At 36.9% G+C, this 19,020-nt stretch overlaps 2 protein-coding genes across 4 annotated transcripts in view; one reads left to right on the forward strand and one right to left on the reverse strand.

The window, feature by feature from the left end:
• The window catches only part of Incenp (Inner centromere protein), a 253,177-nt gene that overhangs the window by 32,617 nt on the left and 201,540 nt on the right, over positions 1-19,020 (reverse strand). The gene's annotated exons all lie outside the window — the stretch shown is intronic.
• On the forward strand, positions 291-8,577 carry Br140 (bromodomain-containing protein 140). 3 transcript variants are annotated; one of them, XM_073956991.1, is made up of 5 exons: positions 291-374; positions 499-1,912; positions 2,256-3,517; positions 3,582-3,979; positions 6,020-8,577. In XM_073956991.1, exons 2-5 carry the CDS (start codon positions 811-813, stop codon positions 7,716-7,718), a joined length of 4,461 nt encoding a protein of 1,486 aa, XP_073813092.1. In that variant the 5' UTR covers positions 291-374; positions 499-810; the 3' UTR covers positions 7,719-8,577. The 3 variants fall into 3 exon arrangements, 2 of the variants coding, with proteins under 2 accessions (XP_073813092.1, XP_073813091.1); XR_012408556.1 differs by lacking the exon at positions 291-374 and having other exon boundaries at positions 479-1,912; positions 6,020-7,852; positions 7,942-8,577; XM_073956990.1 differs by lacking the exon at positions 291-374 and having other exon boundaries at positions 474-1,912.

Here is a 19,020-nt window from a genome sequence, read left to right on the forward strand (position 1 = left end):
AAGAGAAAGGCATATGTGCTCTCTCTCCTCTCTCACTCTCTCAAAAATTGCTTCCAGTTTTGCCACTTTTCGGGGTTAAGGAACGCTTTGCAGGTTAAAAATGGTAACAAATGGTAAAAATGGTAACCTCAGGTAAGTAAAGGAACACAGCAAAAATGACAACTAGTATGCAAAAACATATCTTGTAAAGTACCCATAAGCAGAAAAATTCTTTATGTAAACGTGCGTTTAGCGCAACTGCACAATTTATTTTAGGATGTGAACTACCTTTTTATTTCATGTAAGCGCACAAGTAAGCGGGAATTGCACAAACATTTTATAGATTTTATTCTTAAATTTATTTATATATACGTATATGCATTTGCACTGCCTTGGTAATTTTTATAAAATAATTTTTTACTTATTTTTTATTAAATATAATTTTTAAATTCAAACGACCATGTATCGGAATTTTCATCACAAAATACAACCCTGTGTTGATGACATTGACATGTGAAGATGTGTGAGGTTTTGAGAGAATAGCGCCATTAACATGACAGCGAATTTGCGTGGAAAGCAAGAAACGGGAAGAAGAAAAACGTAAATTAAGTGAATTAATAAAAATTCGACACAAAACTTGGAATTTTTCTATTGAAAAATATCAACGAACGCATTAAAATGCCGTTCTAACGCACCCGTACCGAAGGCAAGCAATTGCAGCATAAAATTCAACCACTTCGCAAAGATACACCAAGAATTTTGACAACAAGATAAGTGCAACAAAAGCCAGCAGGCATCAAACTCAGAAACACACACATACCACGACGCACAATGGGACTTGACTTCGATGCGTTGGAATACTGCAAGAGTGTGAAGCATTCGCAGCCACCGTACGGTTGTCCAGTCCCCAAATGTGGTCGCAGTTACAAGACGGTGATAGGTCTGCAGTACCATCTGGTTAACTATGACCACGACAATCCACAGCCACTGACACCGGTGATGACGCCAAATCGAAAGAAGGCGCGTTCGCGTGGTGCAACACATTCAACACCCAAAGGCGGTGGTGTTGGTGGAACAGGTGCTGCTGGAGCTGATGACGAACAGAATGGTGGAAACGCGAACACGGCACATTCAATTAATCCAGAATCCTTGGTTTCATACAATGACGATGAACAGAGAGTAACATTCAATGTTGAGGGCAAAAGTGTTCGTTTGGGCACAAATGATCCGTTGCCGTTTATTGAAGAGGACGAATATATGGAACTTGTTGAAAGGGGGTGTATAGTTAATGCTGATGCTCCACCACTGGAACAGAATGCGGCATGGGCAAAGGTAAAGGTGCCCGAAGCCAGATTTCAAGTAATCGATAATTACAATGTACCAGATGCACCTCCCAGACCTCTGGCATATTACCGGTTCATAGAGAAGTCCGTGGAGGAATTGGATGGAGAAATAGAATATGATGTTGATGAAGAGGATTCAGCGTGGTTGGAATGGATGAATGAAGAACGTGAAAAATCTGGCCACAATCCAGTCAATATAGACACCATGGAATTGTTAATGGATCGCCTGGAAAAAGAATCATATTTTCAGGCAGCGGCAAATGGTACGGCCACAGGGAATGAGGTGGACGATGATGCAGTCTGTTGCATTTGCATGGATGGCGAGTGTCAGAATACAAATGTTATCCTTTTTTGCGATATGTGTAATTTGGCGGTACATCAGGATTGTTATGGTGTCCCATATATACCGGAGGGTCAGTGGCTTTGTCGGCGTTGTTTACAGTCACCCAGTACACCGGTTAATTGTGTATTATGTCCCAATACCGGTGGAGCATTTAAACAAACTGATCGCGGGCAATGGGCACATGTTGTTTGCGCTCTGTGGATACCTGAAGTGCGGTTTGCAAATACAGTGTTTTTGGAACCGATTGGTAAGTTGAATAAATGGGATACGTGGATGGATATAAAAAATAGTGTTTGTCACAAGCATTACACAAAATCTGTGATGTATCAGATTTTAATTAGCTATGCAGCACGGGAGATTGGGATTCAGAAGCTGTGTTCATGAAATTTATTTCCTTAAACCTCCAGTCCGAAATCAGCTGTTTTCTATAGTTTAATTATAGTGAATACACACCTGTTTTGTATGTCTTTTGACCTTGAATTTTTTTCGGTCTCTGTTTGCGACGCCCACTATTTCTGCAACTATCCAATGACCGTTTCTTATCGAAACCATTTCCGTAATTTGGCTTTCTTCACTCGTCCTCTTTTTAGATTCTATTGAAACAATTCCTGCAGCCCGTTGGCGCCTAACTTGCTATGTTTGTAAAGAAAAAGGTTTGGGCGCATGCATTCAATGCCATCGCAACAGTTGTTATGCCGCCTTTCATGTGACTTGTGCTCAACAGGCTGGTCTCTATATGACCATGGATGTCAACGAGAGTTCGGGTCATAATGATTCCTCGGCACATGTTCAAAAGTTTGCCTTCTGTCATTTGCACACACCAGACAATGCGAAAACCAAATTAAATCTCAAAGACTTTGAAGATGCACGTCATAAAATGAAAGAAGCTCGCAAAGCATTAGCCAAAAAGCGTTCATCAGCCCCGGTTGTATTGATACCTACGATACCACCCGATCGTATACAGGAAATTGCCAGTATGGTACACATGCAGAAAAAGAAAGAATTCCTTGATCGCTTGGTAGCCTATTGGACTATGAAACGTAAATATCGAAATGGTGTTCCACTTCTGAGGAGACTGCAATCACAAGGTAACCACCACGGCGTCATACAACGTAATGGCATCGAAGGTTCCCCGGATACATCGGAGTTATATCGCCAGCTTAAGTATTGGCAGTGCTTGCGACAAGACCTAGAGAGGGCGCGTCTGCTTTGTGAGCTGGTGCGTAAACGAGAAAAGCTTAAAGCCGCATATGTTAAAATATGTGAACAAGTTATTAATATGCAACTGGATCCCTTGGAGACTGTTTTGAGAAAACTACTAGACGCTTTGGAAGCACGTGATACTTCAGAAATATTCCGAGAACCTGTAGATACGACCGAAGTTCCCGACTATTTGGACATAGTCAAACAGCCAATGGATTTGGGTACAATGAGGACGAAACTTGACAATCGGCAGTATACTAGCTTGGATCAGCTGCAGAGTGATTTTGATCTAATGATCCAGAATTGCTTGGCCTACAACAATAAAGATACAGTTTTCTATAGAGCTGGTATAAGGATGCGTGATCAGGCGGCACCATTATTCCTAGAAGCGAAGGACGTATTAGCACGCGAAGGTCTGTTGGACACAAGTCAAGTGGATTCAACAGATCACGTTGAACAAGAAGTGGAACAGGAATTGCAGGAATTGTTGGCGGCCACACCATGCGAGGCTATAGTTCAGAAATTACTAATTTTGGCAGATAAATCTCAGGTCTTGAAAAATCCAACGTATCGCACAAAGAAAATCAAGCAAATACGTTTGGAAATATCGCGAATGCGTAAGGCTATACAAAAAGCAAGAATGGCAGCAGTAAGTACTGGCGAATACATACTTTCAATTCAAGCTTATTTTGAAAAAAAATCTCTATTTTTAGCGACATAATGCCTCAATAAACTCCCAAACAGAAGATGACGATGAAATGGAAGAAAATCACAATGTGGAAGACATGGATGTTGACACACCGCCTCCAATAAGACCACAACCTCCGCAACATTTACCAATACCACATTTACAGAAAATCAAAGATGATCAAACACCCAAACGATCACGAAAACCTTCTGCAAGGAGTATAACCACTTTGCGGCATAACAACCAGCAACGTCATAATCTTAGTGATGACGAAGATGAACACGATAATCACAGTGACGATGAGGATGATACAATGGGTGATGAATCGAAGGGTACTAGCAACAACACAACCCAACATACCCCGCCAAGTAGTCCCGTTAAAAGTCTCAATAGCAGTGCTTCACCTGTCGGCGTCAATAGAAGGTAAGACAACATGCAAACACAAACCTCACTACTTCATTTCAAATCATTTAGTTTTAGTGGAAGCATGTCTGTTTAATAGTAAAAGACAAGAATGTAGAATTCAGAAATTCAGTTTGAGGCATGATTTCCATAGAAGCATGATGTGATTCTGTTTTAATTATTTTCATATAGTATTTTGGAAATATGGTATATGTGACTCTAACATTCAATAATTCCAAATAAGGGGTATTCGTTTTTCGATTAATTTATAAAGGATGCTAAAAATAGGCGATTTTGCTATAAGCTTCGTCTTTCCTTGGAAATCTAACTGGACTACTGTAGATATAGTACATGTTCAGTCCAGTTCTGACCTTCTCCCGTTATTTGGATTGTTTCCAAATGTAGAGATCTTGATTATTTTAGCAAACTGGTTTCCGAAGTTCATTACCATCCTGAGCTTCCTCTTGATTAGCATTTTTCTCGGATAGTGTACCGATTATTATAATTTGTAGTTTATAGCCTTTTTATTATTCATAACCTAATTCAGTGTTGTGTGGGTCGATTTTGTGAAGGATCTAGTCCTACAGAGAGAGCGGTTTATATCATATATCTTTAGTCGAAGTATAAATAATAAATTACAACATTACTTGACTCCGGTCAAAGAGATACCCAATTATTTTAAAATATAGTTTTTCACGGATGCAATGGCAAGGACGAACGCCTTGCGCTTTGTGTACCCGTGTTCCATTCCCAGGCCGGGCAAGAATATCATACTTTTCAACGGTACAAAATACCACTCAGTGTAATGTAGACTACGTTTCCTGAGTATTCCAGCAATTTAAAACTTCTCTACAAGTGGTGTCTTAAGGCACACCGAACGGCGGTAAAAAGTATGTCACATATCATTGAGCTAATATGAATCGGCGTGCACTCATTGCTATGTGGGAAGTTCCCTTCCGGGATATGTATGGGAACATATGTATGTATGTATGTAATTTTGCTGTTTTTGTCAATAAAATGGGTTGATCTGTTGATCTGAATCGTAGTAATGTTCCTTATTATTTTAATTTTAACCGAAAACGTGGAAATTAATGGAATTTATGATGTATGACATACTTATAAAGGGGTTTCTACACGGTATGTTTTATGCATAACGACTGCCACTTTTTACAGATATGAATTTTGTACAAATGGTGTGAACAACACAATAATTTCAATCCATCAAAGTGAATAGAGCGAATGAAAAATAAAATTTTGCCGTGGAGAAGGAATTACATATGGGCGATAAACATGTATAAAACATACCGTGTAGAAACTCAATAATGTGCTACTTTAGGGTAAGGAAAGAGTTTGGAAAGTGTTGGAAATATTCTATTGCAAAAATTATTGCATGACTAATTATTTTGGACAATTTTCGGAGGAAAAAGGGAAACCAGAGAACATTTTTTGTAAGTAAATTATGTTTGGTTATGATAAGAGACCTCATGAGATCTTGTCCAGGGTGTGTATACAATCAGCCCAGTCTGCAGTAATGTATTGAAAACGATTTCTAGCCAAGCCGATAGTCATGGAATTTTATTTATCATAACATGTTGACGTGCTACCAACAAATGAGACAGAAACGTTGATCACGACTAATCCCAATTTCTGACGGTACAATGGACATGACAAGAGAAGTCTCTTTATACACCTTTGGTTTGAATATGTGACTGTTGTAGCTATTTTACGCCTGATATTTGTAAAAAAATGGGATTAGGTGACAGTATTTGGGATAGACCGTTTTGCTTCTTAGGCTCGAGTGGGGAGTTATGTTAGATTAAAAAGTTATATTTTGTATTGAAGTTTGAAATGGCCAAAAGTATTTTACGGAAATTTCTTCCCTAACAAATACAAAACGAATCCACACATCCATTTATCTTCCCTTCCATTCTTTCACATTTCTATTCAATTCCCCATCTCCCTTCACTCATTATTCAACTCAATCACCCTTAACCATTCCCACTTTTACAATGAACCTGTTTAAAAAATCATTTGTAAAAATTAACGCACGTTCTATTACAGAACTGCGGTGCTGTTTACACGTAAAGCGCAGGCCGCTCTAAAACGCCCCACGGATACAACAACATCAACGACGGTTACGCCAGTTAAAGAAGAGAATCACAACGTTATCACCAATGCCTCACAAATTCCTACTCTGGGTTCACTCATCACTACTGTGAACAATAGTACATCGTCCACGTCGACATCGGTAGCGCCATCATCTCTCATCACGTCTGCCTTATCAATAAGCAATAAACTGAGCGGTGGACTCAATCAATTATCACCACTGTCGGCTAGTTTAAATCAGGTGTCTTCGTCTCTAACCGTAAAATCTCCAAAACGTAATGCACGCCACAGACGACTGAACGAAATGCGTAATAGTGGTTCTGTTTCGCCGAAAAAGTCACCAAATCGAACTATGGCAGCGACAGGATTGCTTACGACATCTGCTGCAGCTTTATCAACATCCGCCCAAACTGCTACGGCACTAAATACTGCTACACCAACCATATCCTTACCGACGGCCACAAGTATGAGCAGTTATCAGCATATACCCGATACATTTCGTGTTTATCGAACCAATAACGAACGCGATGCCAGCGATAGCGACGACGATGATATGAGTGACATCTCAGGAAGTCCATGTAGTAGTTGTTCTGGTATTTCGGGAAGTGGGACTGGTTCCGATTATGACTCTAGCGATGATGATGATGACGAAGACGACGATGATGATGAGGAGGATGACACAGAGGCACAGAATGTCGATGACAACAATACCCGTGATAGACCTGATATTGAAATGAATGATAGTACGACTATAGGTGATGAAGTAGCAGGCGGTAACAATGGTCAAGCAATGAGTTGTAGTGGCGACAGTGATACCGATGGAGCAGCAGCCCAAGTTGGTCGAATAAGTCGAGCGGGAAATGATTCAGATACCCAAACACGGAGTATAACGAGAAGAACACCAACTCCACTGGATAAGAGACAGCGAGGTGTTGGCCGGCCGAGGACAAAGAAAAAAGCTGTCTCGCCACCTCCCGCAAGAACCACAACAGCAACGCCCCCGCCTACCATTACTGCGCCATCAAAAGCAGCAACACGTTCCGCATCTAACAAACCAACAACACGCACGGCTACACCAACGCCAAATAATATAAATAGTATGAAGACACGTAAGGCGCACAACACCGCATTGGCCAATGCCAACAACACCAGTGGCATGAATAGCAGATCAAAAACGAATCATATTAATGCAACAGCGGCGGCTGCAGCCACTCTGGATATGGCTAATTCGAATAACGCTAGCGATAACCTATTGAAACCTCCGCTAGAACCGTTGCAGCTGGTCTGGGCAAAATGTCGTGGTTATCCTTGGTATCCAGCTTTGATCCTTGATCCCAAGACACCAAAAGGTTTTGTCTACAATGGTGTCCCGCTGCCAGCACCACCCAGTGACGTCTTGGCTTTGCGTAAAAACTATCCTCATGATCTAGAAGTGTTTCTGGTTTTATTCTTTGATGCGAAACGTACATGGCAATGGCTGCCGGCCAATAAATTAGACATTCTTGGCATTGACAAAGAGCTCGATCAACAGAAGTTGGTGGAATCACGTAAGCCGACCGAAAGAAAAGCCGTCAAGAAGGCCTATCAAGATGCTCTACACTATCAAAGTCAAGTATCAGATTTGGAGGGTCAAGGACCGGATCCGATTATGTGAAAATCAAGGAGAGAGAAGTAACTATTCGACAATTGCCTCATCGATGATCTTACTTACCGCTGTGCTCTTCATCTTAATATAAACAATAATCTATAAATTTTGATTTTCAGGTTCAGATCTGCTCTACTACATATGTATGTATGTTTTTCTTTAGTTTACTTCTCTTTTTTAATTTTATTGTTATTTGTTTTCAAACAAAATTGTCCGGATATCTGGCTACTAGATCTTAGAAATGGAGGTCCTCGTTTTGTTTTATGTGGATTTTGTACAGAGATTTACATCAAAGTCGTCATAATGGTAATATCCCATTCTTTGTGATTGATAGTTGCTCTCATTTAGACTACTTCTGTTTTGTAATTATACACAAATAACTCGGGATTACTGTTGAAAGAGATCAGATAAAACACTTAGAGAAATGAATAATTTAAAAGATGAACATGAAACATTACACCTTACAATCCTTACTAACATTAGATACTACCTGTTAACATTATTTAAGAAGAATAAAACAAAAAAAGAAAAACAATCCCCCAATATACAAGCTCTAAATAATTTTGTAATGCTGACATTTTGTATATACCCGACTAATTTATCTATCAACTCAAATTCAATTTGAGACATCTATTTTTCGCCTTTCATTTCGAAAAAGTTAAGTTTGGTCAAAACAAACATTGTTGTTACACAAAATTTCGTATATTGTATTCATTGTGTTTTCCTTCCTTCCCCCCTTTTTATGATATATTTTCTTTGTATTATTATTAGCTATTTCTTCTTTTTAGTTACAGTTATAAAAAACTGCGTATCTTAGTTTTTAGTATTTAAGATATTTTGTAAAATAAAAAAGCAACAAAAAACACAACATTTAATTGCAACTGTTGATTTTTATAACACGAATGTGTGGCGATCTGTTTTGGCAATATGTTCGTATTGAATTCGGAAAAGTTATTGGACCAAAGAAAGTGTAAAATAGCCCAAATTTTAAATGTATAGAAGACACGATGCAGCATGTTTCTGGTCAAATAAGCAACCACTGTTCAATCGGGTTTTTTTGAGGTACATATCGGAGCTAGTTTTACTATTTGGAGTCTATGAAATTAATGGCATACCTTTCTAAGACGATACGGAAACTAATTCGATCAAATTCTTGGTACGAATTCCTGTTTTTATATTTCATTCAGACTTCGCCGAAAATTTTTACACATTCCGCGATGTTTTTAACTAGGAAAATGTGTCTACATTTCAGACGGTTATATTTAGTAGCCCCTTATCATATCATAATATAGTCAACCCAATTCTCATATCCGATTCGAAGACTTTTGAATTTATTTCATTACATTTCTGATTCAAACTTCATCCGTTTGAACTTTGAATAAAAATATTCATGTTTTATTATACCCTATACCACAATGTGGAAAAGGGTATAATAAGTTTGTTTTCCCAAAAATTCATGTAACGCCGCGAAATATTCGTCGTAGACCCCTCATGTGGTATACCAAACTTCATATCTCGACGAGATAAAGCGATTTAGCGATGTGTGTCCGTCCGTCCGTCCGTCCGTCTGTCCGTCCATTAAAAATTGTAATCAAGCTAGAGGCCGCAATTATGGACCGATTGTCACGAAATTTAGTATGGAGGTCGGGTTTGGACCAGAATAGAACTGATTAGTTTTTGGCGATGATCGTGAAATGTTAAAGGGATGAAATGGACCAAAAACAAAATTTTTGCTCGATTTTGTAGCCGCTCTGTAGGTCGCAATAATAGTCCGATCGGCGCGAAATTTTAAACGTAGTTTTGGTTTGAGATGAAGAAGTAGCGTGCAAGTCAACGGTATGATCGGATAATATTTAGCGGGTTAAATTGATCAAAACTTTTGTGTGAAAATTGGTAAAATTTCTAATGCACATCTTATAACAGCTAGCCCGGAAAGCTAGTGCACAGGGATAGTGGTATAGGGTATCACATGGTCGGCCCCGTCCGACTATAGTCTGTTCTTGTTTTTAATTCGTATTGAGTTCATTTGAAATTTGTATTTGTCTATTTTTAATTTGATTTGAAATTTGAATTTTCCATTTTTGTTAACAAATGTCTGTTTGTAACACTGGTTCTGAATTTAATTTTACTGAACTGTGGTGGTTATTTTTCATGACTCAAAATATTACACTTTTTTAATCATGGAAAATTAACCATTTTGGACATCGCAGCTGATGAAAGCCAAAAAAGAGAAGACATGTGTTTTTGCACCATTTGGTCCCAAAAGACTTGAGACGTGAGGCTCATATCTTTTAAACCGTTAAGAATTTTGGTTTGCTCTAAAGAAAAAACTTGTGCACATAAATCCGTCAAACCTCATCTTCAAGGTTAAATTTCTTTTATAATTTTTTCTCGGGTTTGGTCTGTAGATATCAAATCGATCAATGTTCAACCAAACAATCGACTACAAAAATGTACCGTATATCTCAATAAACAAATTTCTAGAACATGCGAACATTGTAGAGATGGTTCTTAAAGGTCAAAATAGCAAACCAAATGCGATTTTTATTCTTTATATAGATACTAAACCGTCCGTTTTGGTCCATAGATTCCAAACCCTTCAAAATGTAATTACAAAAAGGTACCTAAAATTTCAATAAACAATTTTCTAGAACATATGAACATTTTAGGACAGATTTTAAACTGATATTTACAAAAAAATCAAGGAAATTTGAATGGTTTGATTTTTTATGGACCTGAATAGGGAAGAATGTGCAAAAATAATCGAATTATGAGCTTGAAGGACCGTTCCTAGAAAGTTCATATGTTTTGATATCTTAGGTACATTTTTGATTTTTTGTCTTTTTGAATTTTGAATGGTTTGGTATATATGGACCAGAACCGATGAAAAAAGTATAAAAAACTAATATTTTCTAAAGTGATTTTTGAATTATATTAAATAGTTTCTAATTAAAAATAGGAAAAAAATAATTGCAAAAAAATCATTGAATTTTAAAACCAAATGTTGAAAAATCTCACATCCTACAGGGGACAAGGGGATGCTTCTCATTTCAAAAACTACAGTTCATTAGTGTGATTCCTAACTCTTTTTTTAATTTACCGACAAAATTGGGTAAAATTAAAATGCTTATAATTACGGTAATTAACGATATTACATATTTGGTAAGTTAGCTAGCTACCAATAAAAAGTAGTCGTAGTTTTCTACCGATAGCAACATTCGACATTACGCTGAGGGGTTTGTTCAACAAACTTTGAACATGTGATGTCGAGTCTCGGAAGCGAATTCAATCAAATCCAATTACTAATGAAAAATTGCAAAAAACAAAAATAAAATGTAAATGATTCATTCATTTAAAATGAATTAGAAATTTAATTACAAGTGATATTTCACATTAGAGAATAAATGTTTCGATCTGTAAAGGAAACAGAGCTGCAAGGACTTGTATTTCTAAGACAAATCTAAGCAAATTCGCCCAGAAATTGCGTGGTGTTTTAAAAGAAAACTACAGACATGTTTTCCTTAAGCTGAATACACAATAAACGTTAGAGTTTTATGTCATTTCTGGTAAAAGAATGAAGAATAATTTGAACTTGGTTGCATTTTGTATTTTACTTTTCATCAGAAATAACGCAAAACTTTACTCGCCTTTTTATTCTAGAGATTTTTTAGAATTTCCTCAAATTTAAGACCAGCTACAAACACTTAATAAATTTTAAAAGTTTTATAGAATTTTGTATCAAAATCCCAGATTATTTATTAAATTTGTATATTTTCCCAAAAATGTAAAACAAAAAATTTGAGAGGATCTCTATACGAAAATGTCAGCACATTTTGTTATACAACATGTAGGAGTATCTTTTATATAATTTGAGAATGCCCTCCATTAGTTTTTAGTATGTATTTGAAATTTTCCTTAAATAGTGCACAAAAGTGCGACATGCTCATTTGTAAATTTCCCCCAAGTAACAATTTGAACCTGAAAATTCGATTTTTATTATTTCTTCTTCAACGCTTAAAGAAATAAAACAAATTATTTATATTTACAGATTATTAAATGCTTTTGATAAAATGAAATTTTTTAAATTTTGGCGCAACAAATGATGAATATGTAAATGAAATTAAATCTGGACATCTTTTTGGCAATAAAAGAGAAGAGTTATTTTTAAGAGGGAGGAGTCTCTCTGTCTGTATAGACAGCATTGTAAATTTATTATTGGATATTTGTTATAGAATTTTTATTAATATTATTTTTCAGATTTCATTTTAAAATAGCGTATAATATTGTTTGTTATAAATGAAAACAAATAAGTTCTTATTAAATGAAACATGCATCAAGAACTTTAATTTGGGATGTATGTTTTTCTATTTTTTTAGAATTATTAAATAAATTATTAATTAATATTCTATTATTATTATTATTAAGTACCTCGGGTTTTTTATATTTTATCTCATAACTATCTAGGATTTTAGGACATTATTATAAGGCTTTATTTCGAAAAATAAGAAGAAAAACAAAAAATTACTCGTATTTAGTAATAAGTGATAAAATAAAAAAAAAAATAGTTTTCTCGGACATGTTTAGTTTTTTTTGTTTGGCAACATCCCAATTAAATTGTAACAAAACATAACAAATATTGTACATTATTAATAACACAAACTAAGCTAAATTGTGTTTACAATTTAATTATTGTAGTTGTTTATTGATATTAGCAAGTAAATACACACAAACAAATTAAAATTAACACACACAAAATAGACACCAAGAAATTAGTAAGAAATCGAATAAATTTAATCAATAATTGTAAAATTTTCATTCAAGATGCTCTTAAAATAAAAAATAAACTAAGTGTTAACGAAAAATGGTAATTTATAGTTATAATTTCGGTCCATTATGTTGTTGTGGTGGCAGCATATAACTTTTGGTTTAGGGTCAATCCGGTACCAAAGAACCAAAGAACCATTATAGGTATCGGTTTTAAACACGTGTTTGTCATTATATCGGTGGTCCAAACATTTCAAGTGGTTAAATTCTTTTTTAATAAAAAGTGAGCAAAGGCTACATTCTGGGCGGGTCGACTATTAGATATCCTTCCTACACCACTACACCTGTGCATAAGCTTTTCGCGGGTAAACATTTCTCTTAGGAAGATACTCAAGTTATCAGGCTTTTTATACCGAAATAATTACAGCGCTCTCTAATTCAAGGTACTTTAAGATATGTACACCGATTACTTTAAAGCTACTAGGTCCTATAGAACACTCCAAGAACTGGATAATCAACATCGACACAATTTTGACTGAAATCTAATCTTTAAACATTGGCAACTAAAAGACAATTACGTTAAAAGTCCAAAAATTAAATTTTGATATAACTTGGCGCCTTCTGTTATGTTTTATATTTGACCACTGCACTATAGGTAATTTGCCCAGTTTTTGAGGCAAAAGTCGAATTTTAATTTTTACGTAGGCATTGAAAAAAGGACATGTCAAAATTTATTAATATAAATGACATTTTTCAAAATAGCGCCATTATCGCGGTTTAAATTGCAGTCAAAGTGAGAATTTCGATGAAAAAACTAAAAAAAATATATATTATAAGGCACATTTCAATGCATTTAAAACCGTGGAAAAATAGACCAAATATAAATATGTATATGTAAAATGGGTTAGATTGGAATTGCGAGGGAATTTATTTAATATATAATAACTTAAACCTTTTGGGTAGCGACCAAAAAACACTAAAAGTCAGAAATAAATATTGAATTTTTTTTAAACTCACTTCACATAGACTTATACTAAATTCGCCGTGTTTGGCAGTGAGTTTGCCACCTGGAACACATTACTAAAAGACTTCTGCATTGGTAATGCTAGGTTTCAAAACCCGGATTTGCCGTTTTTTTTTTATATTTATGAGATTTGATTCGGTTACTTCTCAATAAAGTCTTAAAATTGTGGATGTTTTGTTTGAGGAAATAAATAATAAATGTAAAAAATATTGTTTACAATTTTATTGCGAGTTAAATAAGTAATGGCGACAAATTGTTCGTTATAGCCGTGGTTTCTATAAACAGTGCGGCAGTAGTAAGCTGTATTTATCTATTTTTTACATATTAATCATTGATACGGTTTAAAGGAGTTTAAACATGTCTTTATTAACGTATATTAAAGAACCGACAAAAATGTTGATTAGGATTAACCCCCAGTTTTTGTAAAAAATTTTATTCTTCTCACACGAATTGTCAAATTTTGTAGATCGATTTACTTGCTTTAGCGCAAATGTAGAGCGCTGATTTTTAAATGAGGAATCCTTAACGATATATGGAACGGGTATACGAAAAATTAGATGTGTATGTCATCTGGGGGCTGAGCTATGAATGCCTAAATTATTACGAATATAGACGAACGAACAAAGCCGATATGGCTTATCTACGAACTTAAAGTAACTTTGGAAACAATATTACGAAGGCCAAATTTTGGCCGGAATCGGCATTTCCCTTCGAGAATTATCTTGCGCTTCCACCCATAAACATGGTGTCATAGGGTTTGTTTTTCAACTTTCAGGAAGTATGGACTTGCCCTTGAGGAAACTTGTACCCTCGTATAGGGGACAGTGAATACACGATGTTACAACAAAAACCAAGGCGATTCGAGAGCAGGTCCTAAACTGAACTTTTCCGAAATTTTGTGTGGGAGGTACTCGAAGGAGTTTACCGATTGAGTCCATATTGAAACCTCATCTAAGTCTGGTAGAAATTTCATAATGTGCAAAGTATGTACCAAATCGGTTACTCCCTTCAAAAGTTATCGTACGCACAGATTTTCGGAACATTTTCGAACTTTTGTGGGGGAGGTACCGGAAGGAGTGGACCGATATAATCCATCTTTGAACTTGAACTAAGTTTGGACAAAATATTACGAAAGCCAAATTTTGGACCGAATCGGCAGATCCGTTCGAGAGTTATCTTGCGCTTCCACCCATAAACATGGTGTCATAGGGTTTGTTTTTCAACTTTCAGGCTATTTTTTCAGGAAGTATGGACTTGCCCTTGAGGAAACTTGTACCCTCGTATAGAGGACAGCGAATACAACTTGCGTAAACAAAAATCAAAGCGATTCGAGACCAGGTCCTAAACTGAACTTTTCCGAAATTTTGTGTAAGAGTTACCCGAAGGAGTGGACCGATTGAGTCCATATTGGAACCTCATCTAAGTTTGGTAGAAATTACACGGTGTGCAAAGTATGGACCAAATCGTGCGCACAAATTTTCCGAACATTTTTGAACATTTGTGGGGAAGGTACCTGAAGGAGTGGACCTATATGGCCCATCTTCGAACTTAAATCGAATCTGGACAAAATATTTCGATACCCAAAATTGGAACCGAATCGATTGATCCGTTCGAGAGTTATCGTGCGCACCAGCCTGCCAGACAGACAGACGGACGGACATTGCTAGATCTACTCAAAATTGTCTGAAACGGATATCGTACAAACATACTTGGGGTCTAAAACCATTATTTCGATGAGGCACATTTTTGGTCGTATCAAAGTGTAAATACCCTCTTTAGCCTAAAGGCTGAGGGTATAAAAATATACAAAATTGTAATAACAATTCGTTTGAAAATCTACTCGCGGGACAAAATTTTTTTACTTACTACCGTGATACTGAGAAAACTAATGAAAATGACATCCGAAGAAATAGCTTTGTTCGTTATATAAGTAGTTGCTTATAACCGTTGTTCGTTATATCCGAATTTATCTGTTGAAATCTTTGTTTTATCTCACACCATTGGAGGTGTTTCTTTCGCATAAGAATAATACGTTGACTTTTTCCACATAATTTGTTTGCCCATTTCTACACCTGAAATTAAGCGACCATCACCAAAATTTAGTGACGTTCCGGACAGACAAACATAGCCAGATCTAGTCATCTCCTCAAGACATTCATTTGATGTGTTACAAACTTTTGAGCTGAAACCTACTTAAATATCCTCCTCAGAAAGTAGTGTTGGGTATATAATGACACAATGGACTAGTAGCTGCATTTTTGTCTTACTACTGAATTATCAAATCCAAGTGACCACAATGCTCTTATTTGTATCAAAAGCAACAAATATATATTTGTGGTGGAAATGTTGTGTCTTCTAGTCTTTGACCGACAAATTTTAATAAAATATTTGATTTTTTTTTAACAAAATAGTGAACAATTATTTATTTTTAACAAAAAATCGGCATTTTTGGCCATAATACGATAAATTTTTATAAAGCAAGTAAAAAAGTATCAGTCGGCTTTGCCGACAGAGATATGCAATCAGCATGTGTGAATTGAAACTTTCATCTATTGACAATATCGAATTTAATACTGGCTACGCAGATTTTGTGGTCCTTCTTGAAAGTCTGAACTTACCGACAAAGAAATAAATTTGGTTTGAAACTCAAAAGTTTTACGGAGGATGTACTTGAAGGAATAGACTGACATAGTCCATTTTGGAAGTGAATTTTATTTTGGGAGTTAAACCTTTCGATAGATATTGTGCGTACCAGTCTGTCACCGTATAACTTAGAGGTCTTGGACCACTATTTCAATGCGTTGGTTCACACTTTGCATATCGCAATATTTCTTAGAATACTAGATGAAATTCGCAGGTGGCGCTTATAAGTCCACTTCTACCGGTACCTCCCCCGCAAAAGTTCTAAAATATTAGCTAAAATGGTATGCGCGATATCTCATAAACGGAGCAACGAATTTTGTCCAAACTTTGGTTCTTGAAATATTTTGTCAAAACTTAGTTTATGTTCGAAAGTGGGCACTATCGGTTCACACTTTGGACCACGCACAGAAATGTTCAACAATAGTTATTTTGAAAACAGAATTAAAGTATATGGTAAAACTAAGTTTGAACATAAATTGCGGGGTCTTTCTCCACCTGTTCCGGAAGATACAGTACATTATTTCTGAAATGTATTTGGTCATTATTTTGTGGAACTGTGCAAATAAAAATGTTTTAATCTTTCTGGATCGTTCTTTTGGTCTTACTTTTGAAGAATCAAGACTAGAATTTAACATAAAACTCATAAATATGTTAGAACAAATTAGAATAATTTAGACCGTATACAACGAACAAAAGGAATATTTTTCTAAAATGAAAAGCTCAATGGAACTACTTTTTGATGATAGAGGAGATATAGGTTAGGTTAGGATGCGCAGCCATCTAGTAGTATAGGTGACTGCATCACTCGGAGACCGTTGGTCCATTGTGTTCATCCGGTTAGAGATCTCACTCTGCAGTGACCTGTTATAACTCCCACCTTACTTATCAAGTGAGAGGAGGGACGCCATTCTTCGACAAGAGACCACAGGCCAGATCGCCTTGGATACCCTACAACCAGGTTCCAATAGCCGTCTTTGATGTGCCCTCTCATTGAAGATCCTCCGAAGTTTGCCGATGTAGTAGCACGTCGGTGGCCGTACGATTTCATCAACTTATAAGTCGATAGACTTAGAGTCACCTCGAGCTAGTTCATCTGCTACCTCATTTCCCATAATGTTGTTGTGAACCGGAACCCAACATAGCTTTACGATATCGTGTATATACTACAGAGCTTTCCTGCAATCAAGAATAGCTCTTAAATTCATGGTCCATGACTTGAGAGCCTTGAGGGCCGCTTGACAATCGACGTATATAGTCACCGGTCCTGTAAGACTGCCTTCAAGCCCTTTCACCAGTTCAGCTGCTTTCTTGATAGCAAGAATCTCCACCTGAAAAACACTACAATTATCGTTGAGCTTGTATGAGTTTTTAATTAGTGGATTCTTGCCGTAGACGCCTGCGCCAGTACCTTTTTCCATCTTGGACCCGTTTGTGTATGTTGCCAGACCGTCCAGACGATATATGCCCTCAGACCATGCTTGGGAAGATGACGGTTAAGGAGTCAATGTTGAAGGAGGTACGCATATAATCGCTTACGCAACCATTGTCACCTTACTCAAGTCGACTATCAATTAGTTTTAGGACATTAGAGCGTCCAAAGTGTGAACTACGCCAACACCCTAACTCCCGGAGTCTAAAAGCAGTTCTCCCCGCCTGTAACTGGATTAGGATATCCAAAGGTTGGAAATCCGGGATGACGTTTAAAGCAGCTTGAGGAGTGCTTTTAATCGATCCGGTAATCGGCAATGACGCGGTTCTTTGTAAACTTCCCAAGAGCTTGCCACCAGACCAACCCTCCATAGGTAAGTATAAGCAGGACCACGGTTACATACAGCCAATGTATGATTTGTGGTCTCAATCCCCAGCTTTTCCCAATGGAGTTCTTACAGGAGTAGAGTGCCATGATTCCTTTATTCGTTCGCTCCAGAATAGTGCCGAGGTATTTTGCTTCCGTAGAAAGTTCCAGTGCCACCCCGTCCAGGACTGGAGGCTCGAAATTGGGTATTTTGCGTTTCTTAATGAATAGTACAAGCTCTGTTTTTCTGGGTTTACTCCCAGACCGTCGTTCTGGAGCCAATTGCAAGTTGTACCAGAGCTCTTTGCATGAGCTCAGACAGGTTTGGCAAGAATTTGCCACCTATCAGCACAACCACATCATCAGCATAGGCGACCACCTTGGTCTTCAGCCTAGGCAACCACCTTGGTCTTCAGCCGGTCGAAGCACACAAGTATTTCATTTATTACCAGAAGCCATAGCAGAGGGGAGAGAACTCCTCCCTGCGGAGTGCCTCTGTTAACAGATTTCCTCACAGAACTCTCCTATGCATGAGTTGATGATTCTACTTTTCAGCATCTCATCAATCCATTCCACAAGGGTAGAGGAAATACCTGTGTTGCTGAGAGCATTGTGGATTGATTCAAGCTTCACATTATTGAAGGCCCCCTCTATATCGAGATAGGCCGCCAGCGTGAAGCCTGAATTTTCCCATTTGCTTCTCAACGTGCCCGACCACCTCATGCAGGACAGTCTCCACTGATTTGCCTTTAGTGTAGGCATGTTGGGATTTGCTGATGTTATTGAGATTTAGTTTAGAGGAGATATAATTAACGTAGTATCTATAAGAAGACATTTAAGAGGAAAATCGAATCCTTTAGAACTGCATCAAAATAATTGTTTATTTTTTAGGTTCAAATCCTATTTTCGGCTTCCAAAATACGCTGTTCTTTATATGGTAGAGACATTAAAAATGACTTAAAAAACCGTAGGTCAACAGCCACTCCTGAAAGTGTGTGCATCTTTTCTTTGCGTTTTTTTTTTGCAGAAGGAAGTTTTCAAAGATCCCATGGCAATAACCTCTACCTATTGAGTGAAGTATTGCA

The sequence above is a fragment of the Musca autumnalis genome, unplaced genomic scaffold (assembly GCF_047663935.1).
Source record: "Musca autumnalis isolate F117 unplaced genomic scaffold, ASM4766393v1 scaffold_5, whole genome shotgun sequence".
Taxonomy (NCBI): domain Eukaryota; kingdom Metazoa; phylum Arthropoda; class Insecta; order Diptera; family Muscidae; genus Musca; species Musca autumnalis.

Excerpts from the sequence above, each read along its gene's own strand:
- Br140 (XM_073956991.1), top strand. The coding sequence starts at position 811 with ATGGGACTTGACTTCGATGCGTTGGAATACTGCAAGAGTGTGAAGCAT. Across the intron at positions 1,913-2,255 it reads AGTGTTTTTGGAACCGATTG|ATTCTATTGAAACAATTCCT; the intron begins GTAAGTTGAATA and ends TCCTCTTTTTAG. Across the intron at positions 3,518-3,581 it reads AAAAAGCAAGAATGGCAGCA|CGACATAATGCCTCAATAAA; the intron begins GTAAGTACTGGC and ends CTCTATTTTTAG.